The sequence below is a fragment of the Artibeus jamaicensis genome, unplaced genomic scaffold (genome assembly GCF_021234435.1).
Source record: "Artibeus jamaicensis isolate MK-2021 breed Jamaican fruit bat unplaced genomic scaffold, CSHL_Jam_final contig_387, whole genome shotgun sequence".
NCBI lineage: Eukaryota > Metazoa > Chordata > Mammalia > Chiroptera > Phyllostomidae > Artibeus > Artibeus jamaicensis.
Genome location: NW_026521812.1, coordinates 29106787 through 29127039, shown reverse-complemented (window position 1 = coordinate 29127039; position 20253 = coordinate 29106787). Strand labels below are relative to the sequence as shown.

At 34.3% G+C, this 20253-nt stretch overlaps 1 protein-coding gene across 2 annotated transcripts in view; it reads right to left on the bottom strand.

Annotated features, from left to right (window-relative positions):
* The window catches only part of ASCC3 (activating signal cointegrator 1 complex subunit 3), a 301569-nt gene that overhangs the window by 227404 nt on the left and 53912 nt on the right, over positions 1 to 20253 (bottom strand). For both annotated transcript variants that reach the window (XM_053664954.1, XM_053664955.1), the window contains exons 5-8: positions 15711 to 15831; positions 10623 to 10827; positions 9876 to 10017; positions 9157 to 9282 (exon numbers count right to left, since the gene is read on the bottom strand). In XM_053664954.1, coding sequence (XP_053520929.1) covers positions 9157 to 9282; positions 9876 to 10017; positions 10623 to 10827; positions 15711 to 15831 — 594 coding nt within the window. The remainder of the gene's footprint in view (positions 1 to 9156; positions 9283 to 9875; positions 10018 to 10622; positions 10828 to 15710; positions 15832 to 20253) is intronic.

Here is a 20253-nt window from a genome sequence, read left to right as displayed (position 1 = left end):
GCATCCTTGTTTCTGTTTACTAGATGCCACTGGCACCCTCTTGGTTGTGACAACCAAAAATGTCTCCACACACTGCCAATGTCCTCTGTGGCGGATGTTGGGAGGGGCCAATGAGAACTGCCCAGTGAGAATTGCTATTGTAGGCAGAGTGAAAAAAAAGTGTGTGTGGGGGGGGGGGGCGGGAGTCAACTCCTTTTTTTTTTTTGGTCATATTGTTTAAGACCTTACTTTTCCAATAATTTGTAACTGTGAATACATGACTTTTTCCTTCACTGGACAATGACTTATCTTGGGATGCAATTGGCTATTTTAACCTCCTTCAGAAAGAGGTGGGAAAACAAATCTTTTAACTTGCTGTGATTTCCAGAGTTATCTGCTGCTTTTGGTCTAAAGAGAAAATAAAATCCATAGATAAATACTGAAGGTTCTGTTAAAACATAGAATTCTGTGAACTTTGGTAGAGTAATAATTCTTACCTCCATTAGCTTCACGCCCTACTTTATTCCCTTAGAGTTCAATATCTCCATTTGGGGGAGATATTTTTATTGTAAAAAGGTAATGAGATAGAGGGAAAGAAAGAGATTGGGGATGGGGGTTGGGGGAGAGAGTTGATAGCTCCAGAGACCTGCAGAGAGTCTCCCTCAAGTCTCTAGGTGAGTACTGAACAGCACAGCATATGAGAAAACTACCCAAGGTAGAAGAAAGAACTCTATGAATAGATCAGAGGAAGCAAACTTGAACCTTACCACACAGGGTCTGGAATAGTTCCGGTTCTCATGAGCCACAGTGGAAAACCTCTAAACTAACTGGGAATTAGAGAGCTTGGAACACCTTAAACTCGGTAGAGGAGTAAAATCAGACCTTAGCTCTACACTAAATGCTGCTCTGGTCTATTTAGGAAATTTTAAAAGTGAGACCTGAAAAGCTCAAACTGATTCAAAGTATTTTATGTTCCAGAAAAAAATTTCAAGAATATTTACAAATTCTTGTAAATATCCAACATTCAACACATAAAATCACAATGGCTGGTAGGTGATCAAAATCATAAAGTATACTATTATAAAAAGCAAAAAATAAAAAATAAAAATAAGAAATATTCATCACTTAAAATCAATCCAGAAATACTACAAATGAAAGACTCTTTAAGAAACTAGAGCAAGGACCAGCAAACATGGCCCAAGGGCCAAAACTGGCCAGAAGCCTATTTTTATTTTATTTTATTTTTATTTTTATGGCCTATAAGCTAAGAATGGTTATCACATTTTGAAAGGGTATTTTAACAAAAAGAAAGACAATAATGACTATGAAGCAGAGACCCTACGTGATCTACAAAGCCTAAAATAATTACTACCTGCCTCTTCACTAACTCCTCAGCTATAATAATGACTGCACAATTAGAGACACTGAAGAAATTTAAAAAACCCAAATAGAACTTCTAGAGATTAAACTTCAATTAATGAGATTAAAAAGTACACTGGATGGGATTAGCAGTATTTTAAACATTGCAGAAGAAAGATGAGTGAAGTTCAAGACAAGGCAATACAAACTACCCGAAATGAAACATGAAAAAAAAATGTTGAAAGAATATTAATAAGCTGTGTGACAACTTCAGATAGCCTAATATATCTCACTTTTCTAATAATTTGTCATTGTGAGAATAGGACTTTTCCTTCCTTGGAAAATGTCTTATCTTGAAATTCAATTATTAGCCTCCTTCAGAGAGTTCCTGAAAAGGGGGAAAGGAAAATAAAATTCTTTATTTTATAAAAAAGAATGGTTGGTAATCTCCCACATCTGAAAACTATAAACCACAGACCAAAGATGCTTAACCAATGTCAAGTGCACACAGAAAGAAAGAAAGAAAGAAAGAAAGAAAGAAAGAAAGAAAGAAAGAAGGAAGGGGGGGGGGGGGGAGGAAGGGGAAGGAGGAGGAGGAGGAGGAAGAAAGAAAGGAGAAAAGAAAAGAAAAAAGAAAAGAAAAGAAAGACCCCATCATTGAAGTGATAGAACTAAATTGGCTGTCAAGATTTCCTTCCTAATCCCTACTACCAGCTCCACTGTATAAACAGCCTGCATAAACCTTGGAACTTTGAATATAATGGATTTACTCACTGGATTAGGTTATACTATATGAAACTGTTGACCTTTACACATAGCAGATTGTCTGGGTAAATCTGACCTAATCATATAAATCTTTTACAGTCAGGGAAGTTTTTCAGCTGCAAGAGAAAAAAAATCAGATTTAAAGCACATGAGTGGGGGCAGCAGGGTGGGGGAAGGGCAATGGGGGGAAAATTGGGACAAGCTATAACTGGACAAGAAAAACACACCTACACAAGGAATTCAACGCAGCAGTCTTTAGAAGCTAAGAATGACCAACAGCATAGAAATGGGAACCTCAGTTCTACAACTGCACGAAAATGGATTTGGCCACCAACCTGAACGAGCCCGGACAGGAATCCTTCCCCAGAGTTTCCAGATAAGAGTTCGGCATGTACAACAGCATGATTTTGCCCTTGAGAAACCCTGAACAGAGAACACAGTCAAGCCCACCCAAACTGAACCTCCAGAACTATGAGATAATAAATGGACATTTTAAGAATCACTAAATTTTTGGTAATTTATTATACAATAACAGAAAGCTAATATAAAGTCACATCATAATCAAACTGCCTGAACCAATGATAAGGAGAAAACCTCAAAAATCAACCAGAAAATAAAAGACGTATTACAAAGAGAGGAAGATTAGAATGAAAGCATACTTCTTATCAGAAACAATGTAAGCAAGAATACAGTACTGGCCAGGTAGCTCAGTGGGTGAGAGCATTACCCCGATATGCCAAGGTCTCCGATCTGATCCCCATTCAGGGAGCACACAAGAATCAACCAATGGATACATAAATAAGTAGAACAACAAATCAATGTTGCTCCCTCTCAAATAGACAAATAAAAACTTTAAAAAGGAATACAATACAGGTACATCCATAAGTGCTGGAGGAAAACTGTCAACTTAGAATTCTATATCGAGTGGAATATCTATCTTTCAAGAACAAAGACAAAAAAAGAAGCCATTTTCAGACATACGAAGCTGAAAGAATTGATCACAAACAGACCTGCACTACAAAAAGTGAAAACCAGAGGGAAATCTAGATCTACAAAAAGGCATAAAGGGTACCAGACAGGTACACAAATATAAAAAACTGCTTTTTGTTATTATTTATGTATCTTTAAAAGACTGCCACAGGAAAAAAAAGTAATGTATTATGAGGCTTATATAAGAGATGGAGAAATAGTCTACATTTACATGTTTGTCACTCATTTGTTTGTTCTGGTGGTAATAAGTACTGAAAATGTGACAAACAAATAGATCAGCAAAAAGAATTTTCATGTTTCCAATTGCTAGTTATGTATCAAGGGAAATTAGACTTTGTTAAAATGATTAGAAATTTAATTTGTGCTATATTGTTTCATTTCTCATGAAGTTTGGGAAATCTTATTTGCTAAGATCTTTATTAGTACAAAGAAGATTGTAAACCCACTTTTCGGCTTTAAACATATTTGCTGTTATTTCTCAGTACTACCCTTAAAAAGACAGTGAGTGGTTCAAAGCCCTGGTCCTGATGAACTGATGATATGCTTGACGGTGCAACAAGAAGCCTGTGCAAGGTTTCAGAAAAAGGGTTTTTACTTGGGAGCAAGTGCAGGTTTTAGCAACATTTCATCTTGTTCAAGTTGAGCTCATTAAAAAGATCCATACTCTGAAGTATTTTTCTGGATTCTTCTTTAGTTTTCTTGTCTTTATAATCTGATTGAATCAAACTGTATCAATAAACCCTTTAACTACAGGATCCTCAGATTCAGAGGACAAAGTGAAACCAAAGGAAAAGTAGTACCTTTTTTTCTTTCTTATTCTATTTGACTTTTTCCAAACTCTCAATCTTGAGAAAACTGCAGATGTCGATAATTAGAATAACTGGTCTCTTTAGTTTCTATCAGTTAATTAGAAACTACTCTAGATGTCTTAATATAGTGACTATGATAAATAGGTCTTCCTGATCTTGTTTGGTAGAATCCAACAGTACTGCACATGTATTTGGAATGAAAGAATAGCTGAATAGCATAAAGGAACACAGAAGTAATTTATTTAGCAAATATAGTTTCCAAAGTAATGATAAGTCTTATTTTATCCATACTCTGATCTCCCAGTGTCAGTTTTCATCATTACACTCATTATTTGAAGCTAACATGTTAGCTAAAATGTATTAAGTAACGAACAGTCTTCAAAGCATTTCACATACATTAACTAGTTTAATCCTCATAATAAAACTATGAGGTAACTGCTATTCTCCCAATTTTACAAATGAAACACTTAGATCACAGAGTCAAGTCAACCGGCCAGCCTGGATTCAGAGGCCCTGCCCTGAACCAAACAGGTGTGCTGCCTCGTCAACTTACCATGCAACTTTCCTTTTCTCTTCCTCCTCATCTTAATAAATGGCACTCTTACTCATCCTTGTGCCTTGGATGTCATTATGGAGTCTTTCTCCACGTCATCCTCTCCATTCAGTGTCATCAGATCTTACACACATTAGCAGCTAAACTATTCTTCCTTGTCCCATTTTTCATATAGGTGGCCACTTTCTTAACTCAGGCTTGTAGCATTTCTCTCTTGAACTCCTGCAGCAGCTCTACTCTCTAGACTTTGCATTGCAACCAGGGCAATCCTTCTAAGTGGAAAAAATAATTTACTCTATTTTTTTAAGTCCCTTTCAGGCTCTCTTTTTCTTTTCTTTTCTCTTTTTTTAAAGATTTTATTTCTTTTTAGAAAGGGGAAGGGAGGAAGAGAAGGAAACATCAATCTGTGGTTGCCTCTTGTGCACCCCCTACTGGGGACCTGCCCTGCAACCCTGACATGTGCCCTAGACTGGGAATTGAACTGGCAACCCTTTGGTTCACAAGCTGGCACTCAATCCACAGAGCCACACCAGCCAGGGCAATTTACTCTATTTTTAAGAAGAAATTATTTCCCACAGTACTGAGTTGAAACCTCTTAGCATGATTTTCAAAGTTCTTCGTGTGTAAACTCAGTCTCTTTTCAGACCAACTTGCTGCCATTGTCCACTTACATCATACATGTTTACAATACCGGAACACTTGTTTCCAGAAGGTCACATACTACTTCATGGTGCATCCTTTGCCTAAGATTCACCCCACCACCCTCTGCCTGCCTGGAAAAATTCTAGGCCCTCATTCACCTCCAGTGAAAGCTTCTGTGAATTCATTAGTCTGCCTTCTCTGAGCTGCCACAGTTTCTTTGCAATATACCCCACTGTATCAGTTACTTCCATGGACGTGGTGCGGAGGAGACACACTACACTGATTAACTGAAGAGCACGGATAATATTCTTTTTGTAATTTTCCCCAGAACCTGTAAGCATGGGGTTCAAGGAGGTGGGGTCAAATAAAACCTCAGATTCTGTACATTCACATTTTATAGGACTCAACTTTCTTAACTTTTCAAATGAAACATTATGTGCATCTATCTATTTATATTACCTTTCCAAACTAAATATTACACTTGGGCCAGTACTCCCTTTTTGCTGAATAACACTCTATTGGCTATTTTAAAAACATACCTCCGAATAGGAAAACAGACAGAAATCAACTTATTTAACACCAACAAAAAGCAAACCTGACTCTCTTACTCAAAATATCAAAGACAGAGCTCTGCCTACATAGCATCTACCTTTCTTTTGGGAAATTCCTCCTTGACTCTCGCTGGCTCACGAGGGGCTGACAATGAGGATACGCAAGACAGTAGGCACAGTCAATAAGAGCCCCACAATCCCACCACTGGGAAAGAAGCTGGTTCAGAAATGAACTGGTGATCAAAATCCAAAAATCAGAGTTAGTCCCAGGAGTCCTTTTCTGGCAGAACTTGTGGAGAAAACCCTCTTGCCTTTTAGGATTAGGGTACGAGGAAGCAGATATGCTTGAAGTTCCTGTCATACATTTTTCCCTGGCTATAAGAAAAAAAGTCTATTTGGGAGTCAGGGATGAAAGCACCAAAGAAATAGAAAGAGGCAGTAATGGGGGTAAAGGAGAGGGAGGAAGAGATAATGGGGAAGGGAAAGGAAAAGACAGGTGGAGAAAGAAAGAAAGAGATAAAGACGGAGAGAAAGTTCTGATGACATCTATGAACCTATCTACCAGCTGGGTACATAGATGGCTTTACAGCAGGACATTCCCATTAGAAAAGTCAATTAATTGCCTTCTTCGCTAAAGCTTGCTTTGACTTTGATTTCTCCAACTTCCAAATGAATGAGTCCTGACTAATACAGAGCTTCATGTATTTTTTTTACCTTATTACCTTTCCAAGAAAGTACAAAATCCATTAAACAGCATTTCTGTACATCATTTTATAATTTTAAATTCTGCTTATCCTTTTAATGAAATTATAGAAGTAATTTAATAAGGCAGGACAAATTTATCCAATGTGACATTTGGTCAGGGAAAAGATATAAAAGCATTTTATCTACAATCCCATAGGGCTGTTAGGAATAACCTGTAATTAAGAATCTCAGGGAAAAGAGAAGATGCCGTCTCAATAGCACTTTTCCTGGTACTTTTCTACCTTGTATAAAAAAGATCCGAGTCAACAGAAGCATCTACTAAACTAACATTCTATTAACACCTATGTTTTCTCCTGAGGTCTATATTACCATTCACAACTTATGACATCTGGTGGGATCATTATCTAAAGTGATATGGCATCAAAAAGTTTACTTATGTACTTAACTCACAGTATTTTTATGTATTATTCCCCAATTATCACTGCTCCTCTGCAAGTGCAAATTAAAACCACAATGAGAATCTCTATACACTAAGAGAATGGTTAAAATATTAATAATGTACATTAATATATAAATTAAAGGGACTCAAATAAAAATTTAAATACTGACAACACCAAATAGTGGTGAGTACATGCCGTAACTACTTCACACGAGATCGTTGGTGGGAATATAAAATGTTACTCCATTTATAGTTATTCCATTTATAGGTTTGGTAGTTTTTTGGAAAACTAAACAGGCAACTACAACACGATACAGTAATTATACTGCTGGGCATTTATCCCGGAGAACTTATGTCCCCTCTAAATTCATCACTTAAGCCTTAACCCCAGGGTGAGTATATCTGGAGATCGTACCTGTAGGGAAGAAACTAAGGTTAAATGAGGTCATTTAGGTGAGGCCCTAAACCAATAGGGCCAGTGTCCTTTATAAAAAGAGGAGGTGAAACCAAACACCTGGATCTGCTCTTATAGTGAAAAAAAAGGCCATGTTCGCCCATAGGGACCCAGTAGGAAAGCAGCTGTCCTCAAGCCAGAAAAGGAGTCCTCAACAGAAACCAAATCTGTCAGGGCTGTGATCAGGGACTTTTAGCTTCCACTGTGAAAAAAACAAATTTTCATTGTTTTAGCCACCTAGTCGGTGGTATTTTATTATGACAGCCTGAGTGGACTCACACAATTCATAATATCCCCAACCTGTAACCGACACAGATGTGCTTCAACGGGTGAAGTTAAACCCTGGTCATCCGCATCACCTGTGGTAGGCAGAACAATGATCCCCAGTGGTGTCTGGACACCACTCCATGGAACCGGTAAATATATTAGGTCACACAGCAAAGAGACATTATGGTTGCAGATGGAATTAACCTATTCAGAAACTCTTCTGTTTTTATAATCTAAATAAAAATGAAAGTTTATTTAGAAATAAGCAGGAAAAAATTAAAACCCTGACTCATTCATTATACAGACAACGAATGGCAGTGCTTTCACATTTAAAAAATTTACTATTAAATAGAGAATGAAATAAGCCTTCGTGATAATAATGCTTACAATGACTGGTAAGGTTTAAAAAAAATTATGTATAGAATTATTTAATTATTCAGGCTCTCATCCTTGGCTGTAGGCATTACAAAACACCTACAGAACTTCAAAAACCATCCTCAAAATATAGATATTTTGGCCCCTTCTAATAAGTTATGACTAAATAAGGGCCAAACCATTTGGATTTTGAAAACGTTCTACAGGTCATTCTAATGTTCAGAATGAAACACACTATTAGAGGTTGAATCACAATTCTGGTCCACTATAAAAACTTATTGTAGAATATAACTTAAAATTATAATAATGAAAAACTGTAATAAAGGCATAAAATGGAATACTGTATGATAAGTAAAAATAATGCTAAATACGTCTATACATTGACATAGAAAGACATATATGTAAGTACATATACAAACACAGAAACAATACATATTATATCATTCATTTTTGTAAAACAAAATACACACGCACACATATACAGAGAGGATGAAGTTAAGCTTGGTTGGCTGTGGTTATACTTCACGATGCTCTTTTTGCTTTCCTATATTATTTGATATTTCTGAATGACTATATATGACTCAAAAATAAAGCAACTTCACTTTGCTGACAGAAAAGATTAACTTTAAATAATATATATACTTTAAATAAACTATTTTATTTTGAGATAAAGTATGGCATTATTTTAACAAACGATAAATTGAGACAAAGGGTATGTGGATAATACCATTTATAGAACTTTTCCATAGGTCTGAAATTATTTAAAATTTAAAAGTTGAAGGAAAAAAAATAAAAGAAAATAATTTGGAATTTAGCTCCCCCTTCCTCAAATAACATTTTACTGTATTGTAGGCTGACCATTAGATATGTTAATAGAATATTGTAACATAAAACATATTTTATGTTTATGATACATAAAACCTTTAAAACATTTTACTTGAGTCAGTTTATATAGCTTAAACTAAATATTACTGAAATAACCAAAACATAAATGAAGTTACAGAATTATAGACACAGAAATATACATGAGTATGTATGTATACATGAAGAATGTATGTATGCATATATTTTTTTACATTTAAGTTCCCCTACTATACATCTTCAGAACCAAACGCATGTCTTTCTACTGTATTGTCTAACTGCACATCTCTTTATTGTACTGTCTAAATAATTTAAGAAAAATTATTTAAAAATAATTTCTCTAATACGAATCCATTCATAAACATAGCAAGCACAAAAACATCAACTCTATAAAATGATCATCTCACCTCATCTAAGTCTTGGATATAAACTGGTTTTTCCTCAAAGCCAATTGGCATTGGCTCACTGTGGGGAATCTTTATTTCTTCATACATCTTGTTATTCTCTCTTTGGATTCCTTCTGGCAAAATCATCTATTAAAATTAAAATCCAACAGTAATTTAAAAAATGCTCTATGATATTCTTTAGTTAGTGAGAGGGAAGGGGAACACTACTGTTTTACCACACAGCACTAAAAAATAAATTTAGCTAATTTAAAGGAAAGGAAGCCTAAACAAGCAAACAAACAAAGACCCTATACACACACAAAGCATTTTTGTAACAGGCATCTCATCTAACAAATTAACCACATCATGTTGATAAATCTGGAACTGTGTATTATTAATTAGATGGTATTCTGCATGACAAATGTACTTAAGAAGGTAGGGAAAATATGCAGTATGTGATGTAAAGTTCAGTCAAAAAGCAACAACACATCTGCTAAAATTCAAAAATACAAACTCTATATGTAATGAAAGAGAGAATAAGTATATTTCAAATACCTATTATGTGTCAAAAACTTCACACACACTGCATTATTTCATTTTCCCCAGTATTTAAAAATACAATTTAGCACAGTAGAGTCAACTACTACTAAAGTAACAAAGGAAACTGGGAAAATTTATGTGTCATTTCCTCACAATAGATGTATTATCCCAAAGCGATCGATCATACACCAATTTCATACCTTTGCACCAGCAATGAATGCTGATGTTCTCATGGCCTCAGCCTGGGAATCATAAACATGGGGATAACGTATTTTTTCAAAGTCCACGTCCCTCTGCCTGCTCAGAATTGGAACACTTCTAGCATTCAGGAGCGCCTGCTCTCTGCAAAACGAAAACAACAGGCAACATCTGAAACTTCTATCTTGCAATGAAAAGCACACTAAAAAAGGTCACTATAGTAACATTTGAGGTAGCTTTGTATTATAAAAGAGAATAAATAAAACTACACATAGGAAGATATTCGCAATCCTGAAGTGTTCTGTGTGATCACACAGGAGTCGACACATTTTTAGGTAACACCACATTTACGACTTTGTTTGTCACAATCCAAAGATGTTTATAAATTCCTTTTTAAACAGGGGTTTCAATATTTAAAAACCAAGTGTAATACGGCTTTCATTTAATTTTCCTGTTTCCTACTTCTAAATAATAACATGGGGAAAAGTATTCATTATGCTAGAAAAAACAAAAACTCAAATTTGTGTAGGCTTCATAAATATTCATCGAATGGTGTGTGTGTGCGCATAGCACTGAAAATAGCTTTCTTATCCCAGAAAATGAGGTTTTCATACAACAAAATTCTATTCTTGTAAGAAAATGTGACTGGAAGAATAATATAAATTATTAAAACTAGACTAAAAAATGGTAATGATACAAAAAGTAGCAATTACAACACAAGTACTTTTTCAGCTACTAGCTTTTATTACCTCTGCATCCGCAATTCTTTAGGATCAAAGCACGTGAGTCCTTCTGAAACTTCACCATCTTCTCCAGCCTTTTTCTCTCGCCTAGCATTTTTTTTTTCTCCTCGGCGATATTGTTTCATCAGAATCTTTTCTTGTTCAGACTGAATAGTAACTTGACAACCATAACTGGGTTTAGCATTTTCTCCTAAAAATTTTTTGCAATTGTCTACGAAGGAAATTTAGAACATCATGTTTTACACATTAAGCCTTTATTAAAACCATTTCTTCCTCACCAAAACATAAGGTAACGCAATGCTCTAACAACTCACTTTTTAAAAACTGGAGTCTTAATTTGTATAATTTAAGGAGTCTTTTAAAATCACAATATCTAAATGATATTAAATAGTGGCTTAAGAAAAGTCAGCAGATATTGTCTTCCTATAGCCTAAGCAATTTAATGTTACAAATTCTTACATATAACACTGAAACTAAATATTTGACATTATAATTTTGAAATTACATAATTTCAATAAATACAATTTTCAATACTAATTAGCATTTAGTAAACATAATAAAATATATTCTTTACATATTAAATACAACTGTCCCCAATGTAATAATAGGCTTTACTGTGTTAAGCTATACATATGTTACTACTTATTTATATATGAAAGAAAATTTGTTAGCATTAGCTCTGGGTACAGTAAGATGATGACCAAGGCAAATTTTTAAAAAGGTATGGTCCACCATTTCATGAAAATACAGGTTTAAAAAAAAATTGGAAAAAGGCCAGACCCCTAAGAGGAACCAGGTCAATCAAAGCTCAATGTTTGTAAGCTACAATTTGAATTTGTGGTTTGCTGAACTCAGGAAAATTTTCCTTCCAACAGGATTACCTTCTGTGCTTAATTAAATCTTTCCAAGTAAAAGTATCTTGGCTCACTGCAACCCTAAAGGAACTGATATGACTATCTTTGAAAGCAATCCACATCAATACACATTACTGTATTGAGAACCTACTAGGTCCCAGGAACTGCTACTGGGCTAGAAAGACAATGAAGAATGAGACGTGGTTCATATTCTGAAGTAGCACAGTGCATATTATCAAATTCCAAGATTTAATACAGAACAAGGAAGGAATTAAGCACAGCATCAAGATGGGAAATTAACTTTCTAAATTCATTTTAAGTCAAATCTTCATAATTTGCAGACATCACTATCTCATTACATGATTTTGAATAAGTCATTTAAGCTCGCCATCACATGGAGTAAGTCCTCTGTATAATGACTTTTACAAGTCTCAAAAAGGAAAGCAAGAAATAAAGACTTATTACATCTCAAAATTATAAAATAAGATAATCCCATCAACATTAAGACTACTACATTTTGCTGCTGTGAAAAAAATGTGTCTTAGATATCTTATTTTTTAAGTAAGTTTTATAAACCTATTATAATGACTGAATTTATAACCTACTTTGTGTTAGAAAAAATAATGCAGCATACTAACAGTTTCCATGTGCACTCTGAACTAGAAGTTAAACTGCAAAGTCACACAATTAGATATTAAGAGTTTTTAAAAATATGACTAATGCCATGTACTTATTAAAAATGAATGCTAAAGATTTTGTGGGTGAAACTAAATACTTTCAGTGACATACTAAATGCTATGTTAGTGTTATTAATATTTTAACAAATGTGAAAGTAACAAAATTCTATTATACACACTTGTGATCATCCAAATAAGGAAATTAAAAGAAGGAAATATGTCTATTTCAAGAACAGAGCTATAAAGCCACAATCAGAATACAAAGGATATATGTCCTGTGAGACTGAACATAATAGGTAATTAAAAAAAACAAGTTGTAGAGCAGGAAATGCTTAAATGCATTGTTCTCCTTGATGGGTTCAGCAATTGCAGAGACTGACAAGTTGAAATGAAATGAATAAGCTTAACAGCAATTTTAAAATAAAATTTTACCAAAGGACAATGTAGAAGCTGGGATCCTTTTAGAATGTAATTACGATGAATAAAAGTCTTATATAGTTACTTAAACCACTTTTACTTGACAGCATGAGCTAGCTTAATTTTTATTTTATAATATAACATGTACTAAACATACTCCACATCAGTGCTGAAAATAGAATTCAATTACAACTATCCTCAAATTAACAGTCAGTATGCAAAACCCATGTACTTCCTCCCTGACTTCATTTCCTGCTTGTAAGAACATAGATAAAGTGGGGGGGGGGGGGGGGCGTATATCTGGATAATCAGTATGAAAGCTTGAAAATGCTACATAAAAAGGATCAATTGCTCTCTAAGGCCATGATTTGGGGGGCTAAAGAAAAAGATGGAATCTGGTTGTCATACAAAGGTAGCTTAATAAAAAATACAAATAGAATTTAGTATTTTTAGAGGATTTTTGAAGGCTTATTAATAAAACTGTATCAAAGGACAGAAATGGATGAGAATGGTGATAAAGTAACAAGAATCCAAAGAAACCTTCAAGAGTACTGCATCCCCCAAAAAATAATTTTTAAGGGGAATTATGTTTAATGCATCTACAGAGAAAACTCTACTTAAAAAACAAAACAAAGAAACTTAAAACTATGTGGGTTGTCAGCTTCTTTCCCACCGTGCTTAGAAAAAGTTAAAAGTCTTGTTTAAATGCCCCTGATTTTCTATAGTATAATTATTCTTCTTCATAGGAACATTAATAATGATCCACCACAGACTAAAAGAGTAAAAGTGGTCTGAGAAGAGTAGCAAATATTTCAGGGCAGACTGATGGGTTAAAAGGTATGGTTGCTTCTAAAAAGCAGAATAAGTGGAAACAGGGGAGGGGGGTTGGGAGGGCTTGGGTGCTGGGCTGGGGTGGGGGGGGAATGGCAGAAAACTGTCCTTGAACAACAATAAAAAATTAATGAAAAAAAGTTAAAGTTCCTAAAGTTTCATGCTTAAAATATAAAATTGCTCAATTTTTAATTGTTCATGTTAGGCGCCTGGTGGCTCTGAAGTAATACAAGGGAAAATTTTAAAAATATATCTGATATAAAGATGTAAGATCTAAACAAAGTCTTGAATGTATAAAGCACTTTGAGAGACAGCAGACATGGAAAATTTTTTGCATACCGCCCTTCCAGGGCTTAAAAAAAAAAAGTAGAATAATATTTCTGTAAAAATGTTATACAAACATTCATATAAGAAAAACTGGAAAACAACAGTAATTCATCATCTACACTGCAAGCATGTCCAACTTTTTGGCGTCTCTGGGCCGCACTGGAAGAAGAGTTCTCTTGGGCCACACATTAAACACACAAACACTAACGAAAACTGATGAGCAAATAAAAGGTTCGTGCATAATTTTCATGATATTCGCCACCACAGATAAGCAAAGAAGCCCTCACAGAGTAACTCTAATTGTGCAGCAGGCCTTTCGATCATCTTTTAAAATCGTTGGGCAGGTCCCAAGTTTATGATCACTAATGCAGAAAATGTACATATCTAAGTAATAAAACTAAGTAATGTTTTAAGTAAATTTACAATTTTGTGTTGGGCTGCATTCATAGCTATCCTGGGCTGCTTGTTGGCCCCGCGGGTTGCAGGCTGGACCTTCCCTAATTTGTGGTTTCCTAAAAGTATGTGAGCTGGTCTGATTTTGAAAGTTTTGTTAATAAATTACACTATTAAAAGTTAAGTATACCAGAAACTAATATAATACTGAATGTCAACTGTAATTGAAACATAAAAAAATAAAAGTTGGGTGAATTTTTAAAAGGTGAAATCAAGTATCTCAATATTAACAGAAGGCTGACAAAATGAACACCAAATTCTTAGAATTTATATCACAAGATTAGATATTTAAACTCATTCCTTTTCATCTTGCAGATACCCATTTTAAATCCCCCTAAACTCCACTGGCTTACTACAATAAGCATGGTGGTTTATAAATTTTCAATCCACTTAAAAAACCAAAGATCTGTAGATACAAAGTGGCTAATTTCAATTCTTCAAAGTTTCTACAAATCACAAAACAACTCAAGGCAACCACCAAAAATCAAAAGTATGAGATAAAGGAAATCAGTAAGAAATTCTCTGCGTAAATCCGCTCTGTTCTTATAGTTTTCTTTTTGTGCCATAGTCATAAATATAAGGAAAAGGTGGCATAATATAGAAGAAAAATAAATGTTGATTAGTTTTAAGAAGGATATTTAATTTCTTATGTTTATACACTAAAAAAGAAAATACAAACCATTTTAAGGCTGTCAAAAAACATGCAGATGAAGGTAAGCAATTTAGTTTTTTTATTTATCATTTAAAACCTGACTTTCGCATCCCTTGTACCACAGTAGGTCCATTTTTTTTTTATAATTTTGGCTTCCTACACAACTCTCCCTGATTCTTCTGGATTTTAAAATGTATGTAATATATTACAATATAAATGTTCGATTTGTTAAGTGCAGTAATTATACTGAAATTAAGTGGGAGATTGTTGCTGTTCTTGCATGCATAGTGAAGATTTTACCTTGAAGTATTAAGATACCTGCAACTTCTAGTCATGGTTCAGCAAAAATTTAACTGTAGGTATATTCGTGTGCATGTGTGCACATGCGCACACGTATGTAGAGAATTATTATCAGGAAAGAGAAAGGGGGGAAGGAAAGCAGAACGTTAATGACTGGTAAACCTAGATGAAAGGCATGTTCATTGTACAATCCTTCTACTTTTAAACAGGTTTGAAAGTTTTTGAAATAAATATTGGAAAGAAATTATAACACTGCTTGGCCCAAAGTAACTACTATACATATTTGCTTAAAAAAATTTTTTGTCTATTCAAATCACCTACTTTAAAAGAATGCCACACCTAGACATAAACAGAATCTTTGCCATTTCACCATTTTTAGGGCACTGATATTGGCTTAATAATCCTCCATATCTAGAATCTACTTTAAAAGGATGGTAAATCATATAATATACCAAATGATATTAAAAGTGTTATACTTATACTTTTAATATCATTTGGTATATGATTATAATTATATTAAAAACGATTTTCTAATCAATAAATTTTCCCTTTAAATTAGAAATACCACTATATACTTTCTTACCTTGAAAAGCCTGCAACTTGTGATCATTTGAAGAATTAAGAAATCTGTCCACAATTGTAATTCTGTTCTGGAGGAGTTTCTCAATAAGTTCAAATCCATCAGGTCCCAGCAGTTCAAATAGCTTGTAAGAGTGAAAATCAAAATATGTTACTTCAAAATTAACTTTTTCAAGTTATTAACACCCACCCTATTCAACAGAGGTGGAGCACTGAACTAATACAGAAGTGCCTCCAAATTACTTAGAGAACAAATAGTTTTAGAAAGTAACCTAAAAACTAAAAGTAACTTCACATTGCTAAGGAGCTTTTGACTTTATAAAAGCTACCTGCAACTATGACAATTTTTTAAATCATTTTTATATATAAACCTCTAAATCACAGAATATCAAATTTTTACATGTTCTTTTCATGACATAGCCAAATAAAATTCAAAAATTAATTTGCCTTTTTAACATATTATTCTGGTTTTCCCAAATAGCGTACTATTATTCTTATAGCATACTATATAATGGTTATCATTTAGAGTTAAAGAACTATTAGAATGCTTCAATGAGTCACATGCAACAAATTTTTAAAGCTTAATAATTATTTCATTAAATTTTGTGTTATTTTATTAATAATTAATTTTAATGTTTATTAAACACAGTATTGCAAGTGCTTTGTTACTTTATAAAAAGTCTCCGTGCATGTCTTATCCACAATGCAGAGCAGTTGCCAAAGATTAAGTTGATTCCAGAATGAGAATGAGGTTTACTGTTAAGAGACTTTCAGTTACAAAACTGTGTGAAATAATTGTTCCAGAAAGCCTTTAAATTTCCTCAATAGTTTTTTACCTCCGGTTCAGAAATGTTACTCTAATTTTGCATGTCAAAATTTTATATTAACCAAACATAAAATATAAAATTCTCAGAGATTCGACACATACAAAATCAGAATTAAAAGTAGAAATTTATACTGTGTATATGTGAGACATTCAGTACTTAATAAGTAATTTATTCTTGCTGCTCACTTTACTGACATTATCCATACACAAGGCCACCCTTCTTCCACCAAGCCTCCAATCACAGAACAGCACTTCCTTGGGCGGAGCATCACGGAAAAACACTGGGCTGCAATCACTCTCACCCTGGCTCACAAACCCAGGCAAGCCAAGAACTTAGGTTATTGCCTCCTCCTTCCATCAAGTACTCCCTCCCCCTTCCATCAAGTATTCAAGGCTGTCACTTGCTGAGGAGCTTTCTATTGTCTCACCTTTAGCTACAGAGTTCTGCCTGTGGGAGAACTATGCCTTAAAAGAATAGGGAAATGTCTAAAACAGAAAGCAGATTAGCAGTTGTTTAGGGATAGGGTGGGAGGAGGTTGGGGAATAATTGCTAAAGATTTATCATTTCTTTTTGAGGAGATAAAAGAGCTCTACAACCAACTGTGGTGATGCTTGTACTTACCTGGATTATACAGGGAAAAAAAGTAGGTTTATACTTGTTTATATGAAAAATAATAACTAATAAATAAGAATAAACTGTTTCATTTACTCACAACTGTAAACCTACTTTTGGCATACCCTGTACATCAATAAAGCTATTTCTTAAATTATGAATCAAAATGACTTAAAATATGAAAAATAACAAAAAGTTACTCAGTGTTGAAAGATAAAGGTTAAATAAACTTTTCCCAATAAGCATTTTAACTGAGTGTTTTGAACTGATCGCTGTTAGTGAGACATAAGCTCTCTGCTTAATGTTAAGGGTGGTATTAAAGAACCAGCAATTAAAGAATCAAAATAAATGATTGCAATAATACATACACAGTTACTGCATTTTGTCACATACAATGCACTCTTGTGTATAATGTGCACCCACGCTTCAACAGTGCCCAGGTATAATGTGCATCCTTATTTTCCTCTCAAAAATTTGGTCATAAATGTGCACATTATACATAGCAAAATTCAGTACTTCCCCTAACAAACACTCCAAACAAACAATAGAAGATGCTCTCTAGAAGCAACATGAAACATCCTTTTTATCTAATCAATTCTCAAAGAACGTGTGAGTTCTTAAACTGAGACCATTTCTTCCTAAGAAAATAATTTCTCATGGCAGAGTTACCCTTATATATATATTCTTTGCTATTTGAGGTTACTTAAACTATAATGTTCACACAGAATAAATTAGAGATTCTAGTTAAAAATTTTGCCCACACCATAATTTTAAGAAACACCAGTATATTTGGAAGATAACTTCTAATGTAACATCACAAGCACAAGATCATAACACAAAGAGCACAGTATTTCTTTAAAATAACACATCTAAGACCTAGCAATAGGAGAAGGAAGCTTATTTGCTCTGAATAGCAGAACTTCCATAACTGCAAGACAAAGAATCCCTAGCAGAATTCTGAGATCAGCTGCCGTCAGATTTAAAGCAATCCTAAAATGATGCTTTCCCTAACATTTGCCATTTTCATGCACGTTGAGAGCAGGTGCAGCTCTCGCTCCAGATCTAAACTACACACTCCTTTGGCAGTGGGAGTGACTGTAAAGGTGCAGGGTCTGCATCACTGCACTGTGCACCAAGGCAAGTTCCAGGCGGCGCTCTCAAACTGAAAACAGGGGAAGGGAAATGTCATCTGTGGGTACAGAAACAAACATCAACCATGGAGTTTTAAAGAAAAAAAAAAGAATGCAGGTCACAAACAATAAAAAGGCAAGTTTCCCTATCCTGGCTATAAATTAAGCATATGAGATTTAAAGGAGGCAAGCAAAATAGGACAGAGAGGCAACATCTTTTCCTGGTAGATGTTGTTAAAGCCATTATCACCTATTAGGGTACTCTAAGTAGACAAAGGTTCTTAGAATTCTGATTGTTATTATAAATATTTATCCATTAAATTAAATAATTAAAGTAATTCATCAATTAAAATGATCAATGGAAACAGTCAAAAAGTTAACCAACAAACACTAGTTCGGAACATACGCAGAGTAACTTTAAAAGCATATATCCTTAGTTCTTACAATACTTTTACAGATGAGTGTAGCTTGTGGATCTCTCAGCAACAGTAATTCCCACTTTCCAATGTATTCTGAATTAATGTAATTTTTATTCCAATAGGGAAAATGCTATACTGGATGCTATCAAATGAATATAAAATGTAAAGTAATGATAAAACTTTAAATAATACAACAGGGGGAATGATACTATGAATCCTATAAAATGGTTTAATAAAAGAGATATAATAGGCCTAAATAAGAACTATAAAGCTACTCTCCAAGTGGAATACGTAAAGATATGCTGAGGGTTTGTGAAACCACAGAATAAGTAAATAAAAAACATACTTGGATTTTGGGTTTGCTCGAGTGTTTACAGGTAAAACCTTTTAAAATAAAACACAACTCTGTTCGTGTTAATGTCCTGTTTGAATCCTGCTGCTCAGGTTAATCAAAAAAGGTTGAAAAAAGTATTTAATCACTACGACAGTCTTTAAAGCAAATAAAATTTCAATAATTATAAAGAGTTGAGTTATATTTTTGTTTCCATCTAGTTAATGTTAAAGAATTCACTGGAAGTCAAAAATAAGTGTATGTGGAGTTCCAAAAAGCCCTCTTTGAAAGAAGAGACCGACCATTCTCCATAGCAAACAGTCAGTGGGCACTTCCAAAAATAGCCGGTGGTGCACAGCAGGCACAATACCTCGAGGAAGCAAGGTGTCCTTTGGGAAGAACAATATGGCTAGGCAGATTATGGGAGTAATTTCAATATGGAAATCAGCCACTAAAAGTGTTCTTCAATGACTGGCCATGGCTTTGTCCTATTCAAAATTTATCAATGATATATAAACCAGGAGACATTAAATCAAATTTGTTAAAGTGTTAATATGGTACCTGGAAGAACCAAGATCTTAAATTTTTCCAAGTACTCCAGTATAATCTGGCCAGACCTAAGGAGAAGTAACAGAGACAAATATAAAAAAAACAACAATTGGGTTTAAAAAACTCATGTGTACAAGATGGGGAAAACTGGTCCCACAAAGAAATTCCTAAGGAAAATCCTAAAAGGGTAGAGTGTTGGTTATTTGCAGGCTCAGTATAAACAAAAAAATGCAATGAAGACTAGGAAAAATTTTATCTATTAACAGTAATATAGTATCTCAAACACTCCTTTTGGCATCTCGAAGGATACTACATTGACTGAACCACATGTAAAGTGCTCAGTTGAAGTCTAATCTATAATTTTAAGAAGGTTACAACAAAAAAGTAAAGAGGAGATCGTGAAAAACAAAGTAAAAATATCTATGTGAACATTTTCAATAGCCCATGTACTATCATCTATCATTATCCATTGTTACAAGGGTACTTGTTCATAGATTTGATATATTCTGGCCCCATCTTCCTTGATCTTCCTCCCTGCATCATTCCACACTGCCAAGCCCTCATTATCCTTCTTGAAGTACACTCTTCCTTTGCTCTCCTGCACAGGACATCTCTCTTTTCCTAGGTATCTACCACTCTGGCTGCTGCTACCCTCCTGTCTCCTCTTCAGGCTCGCTCT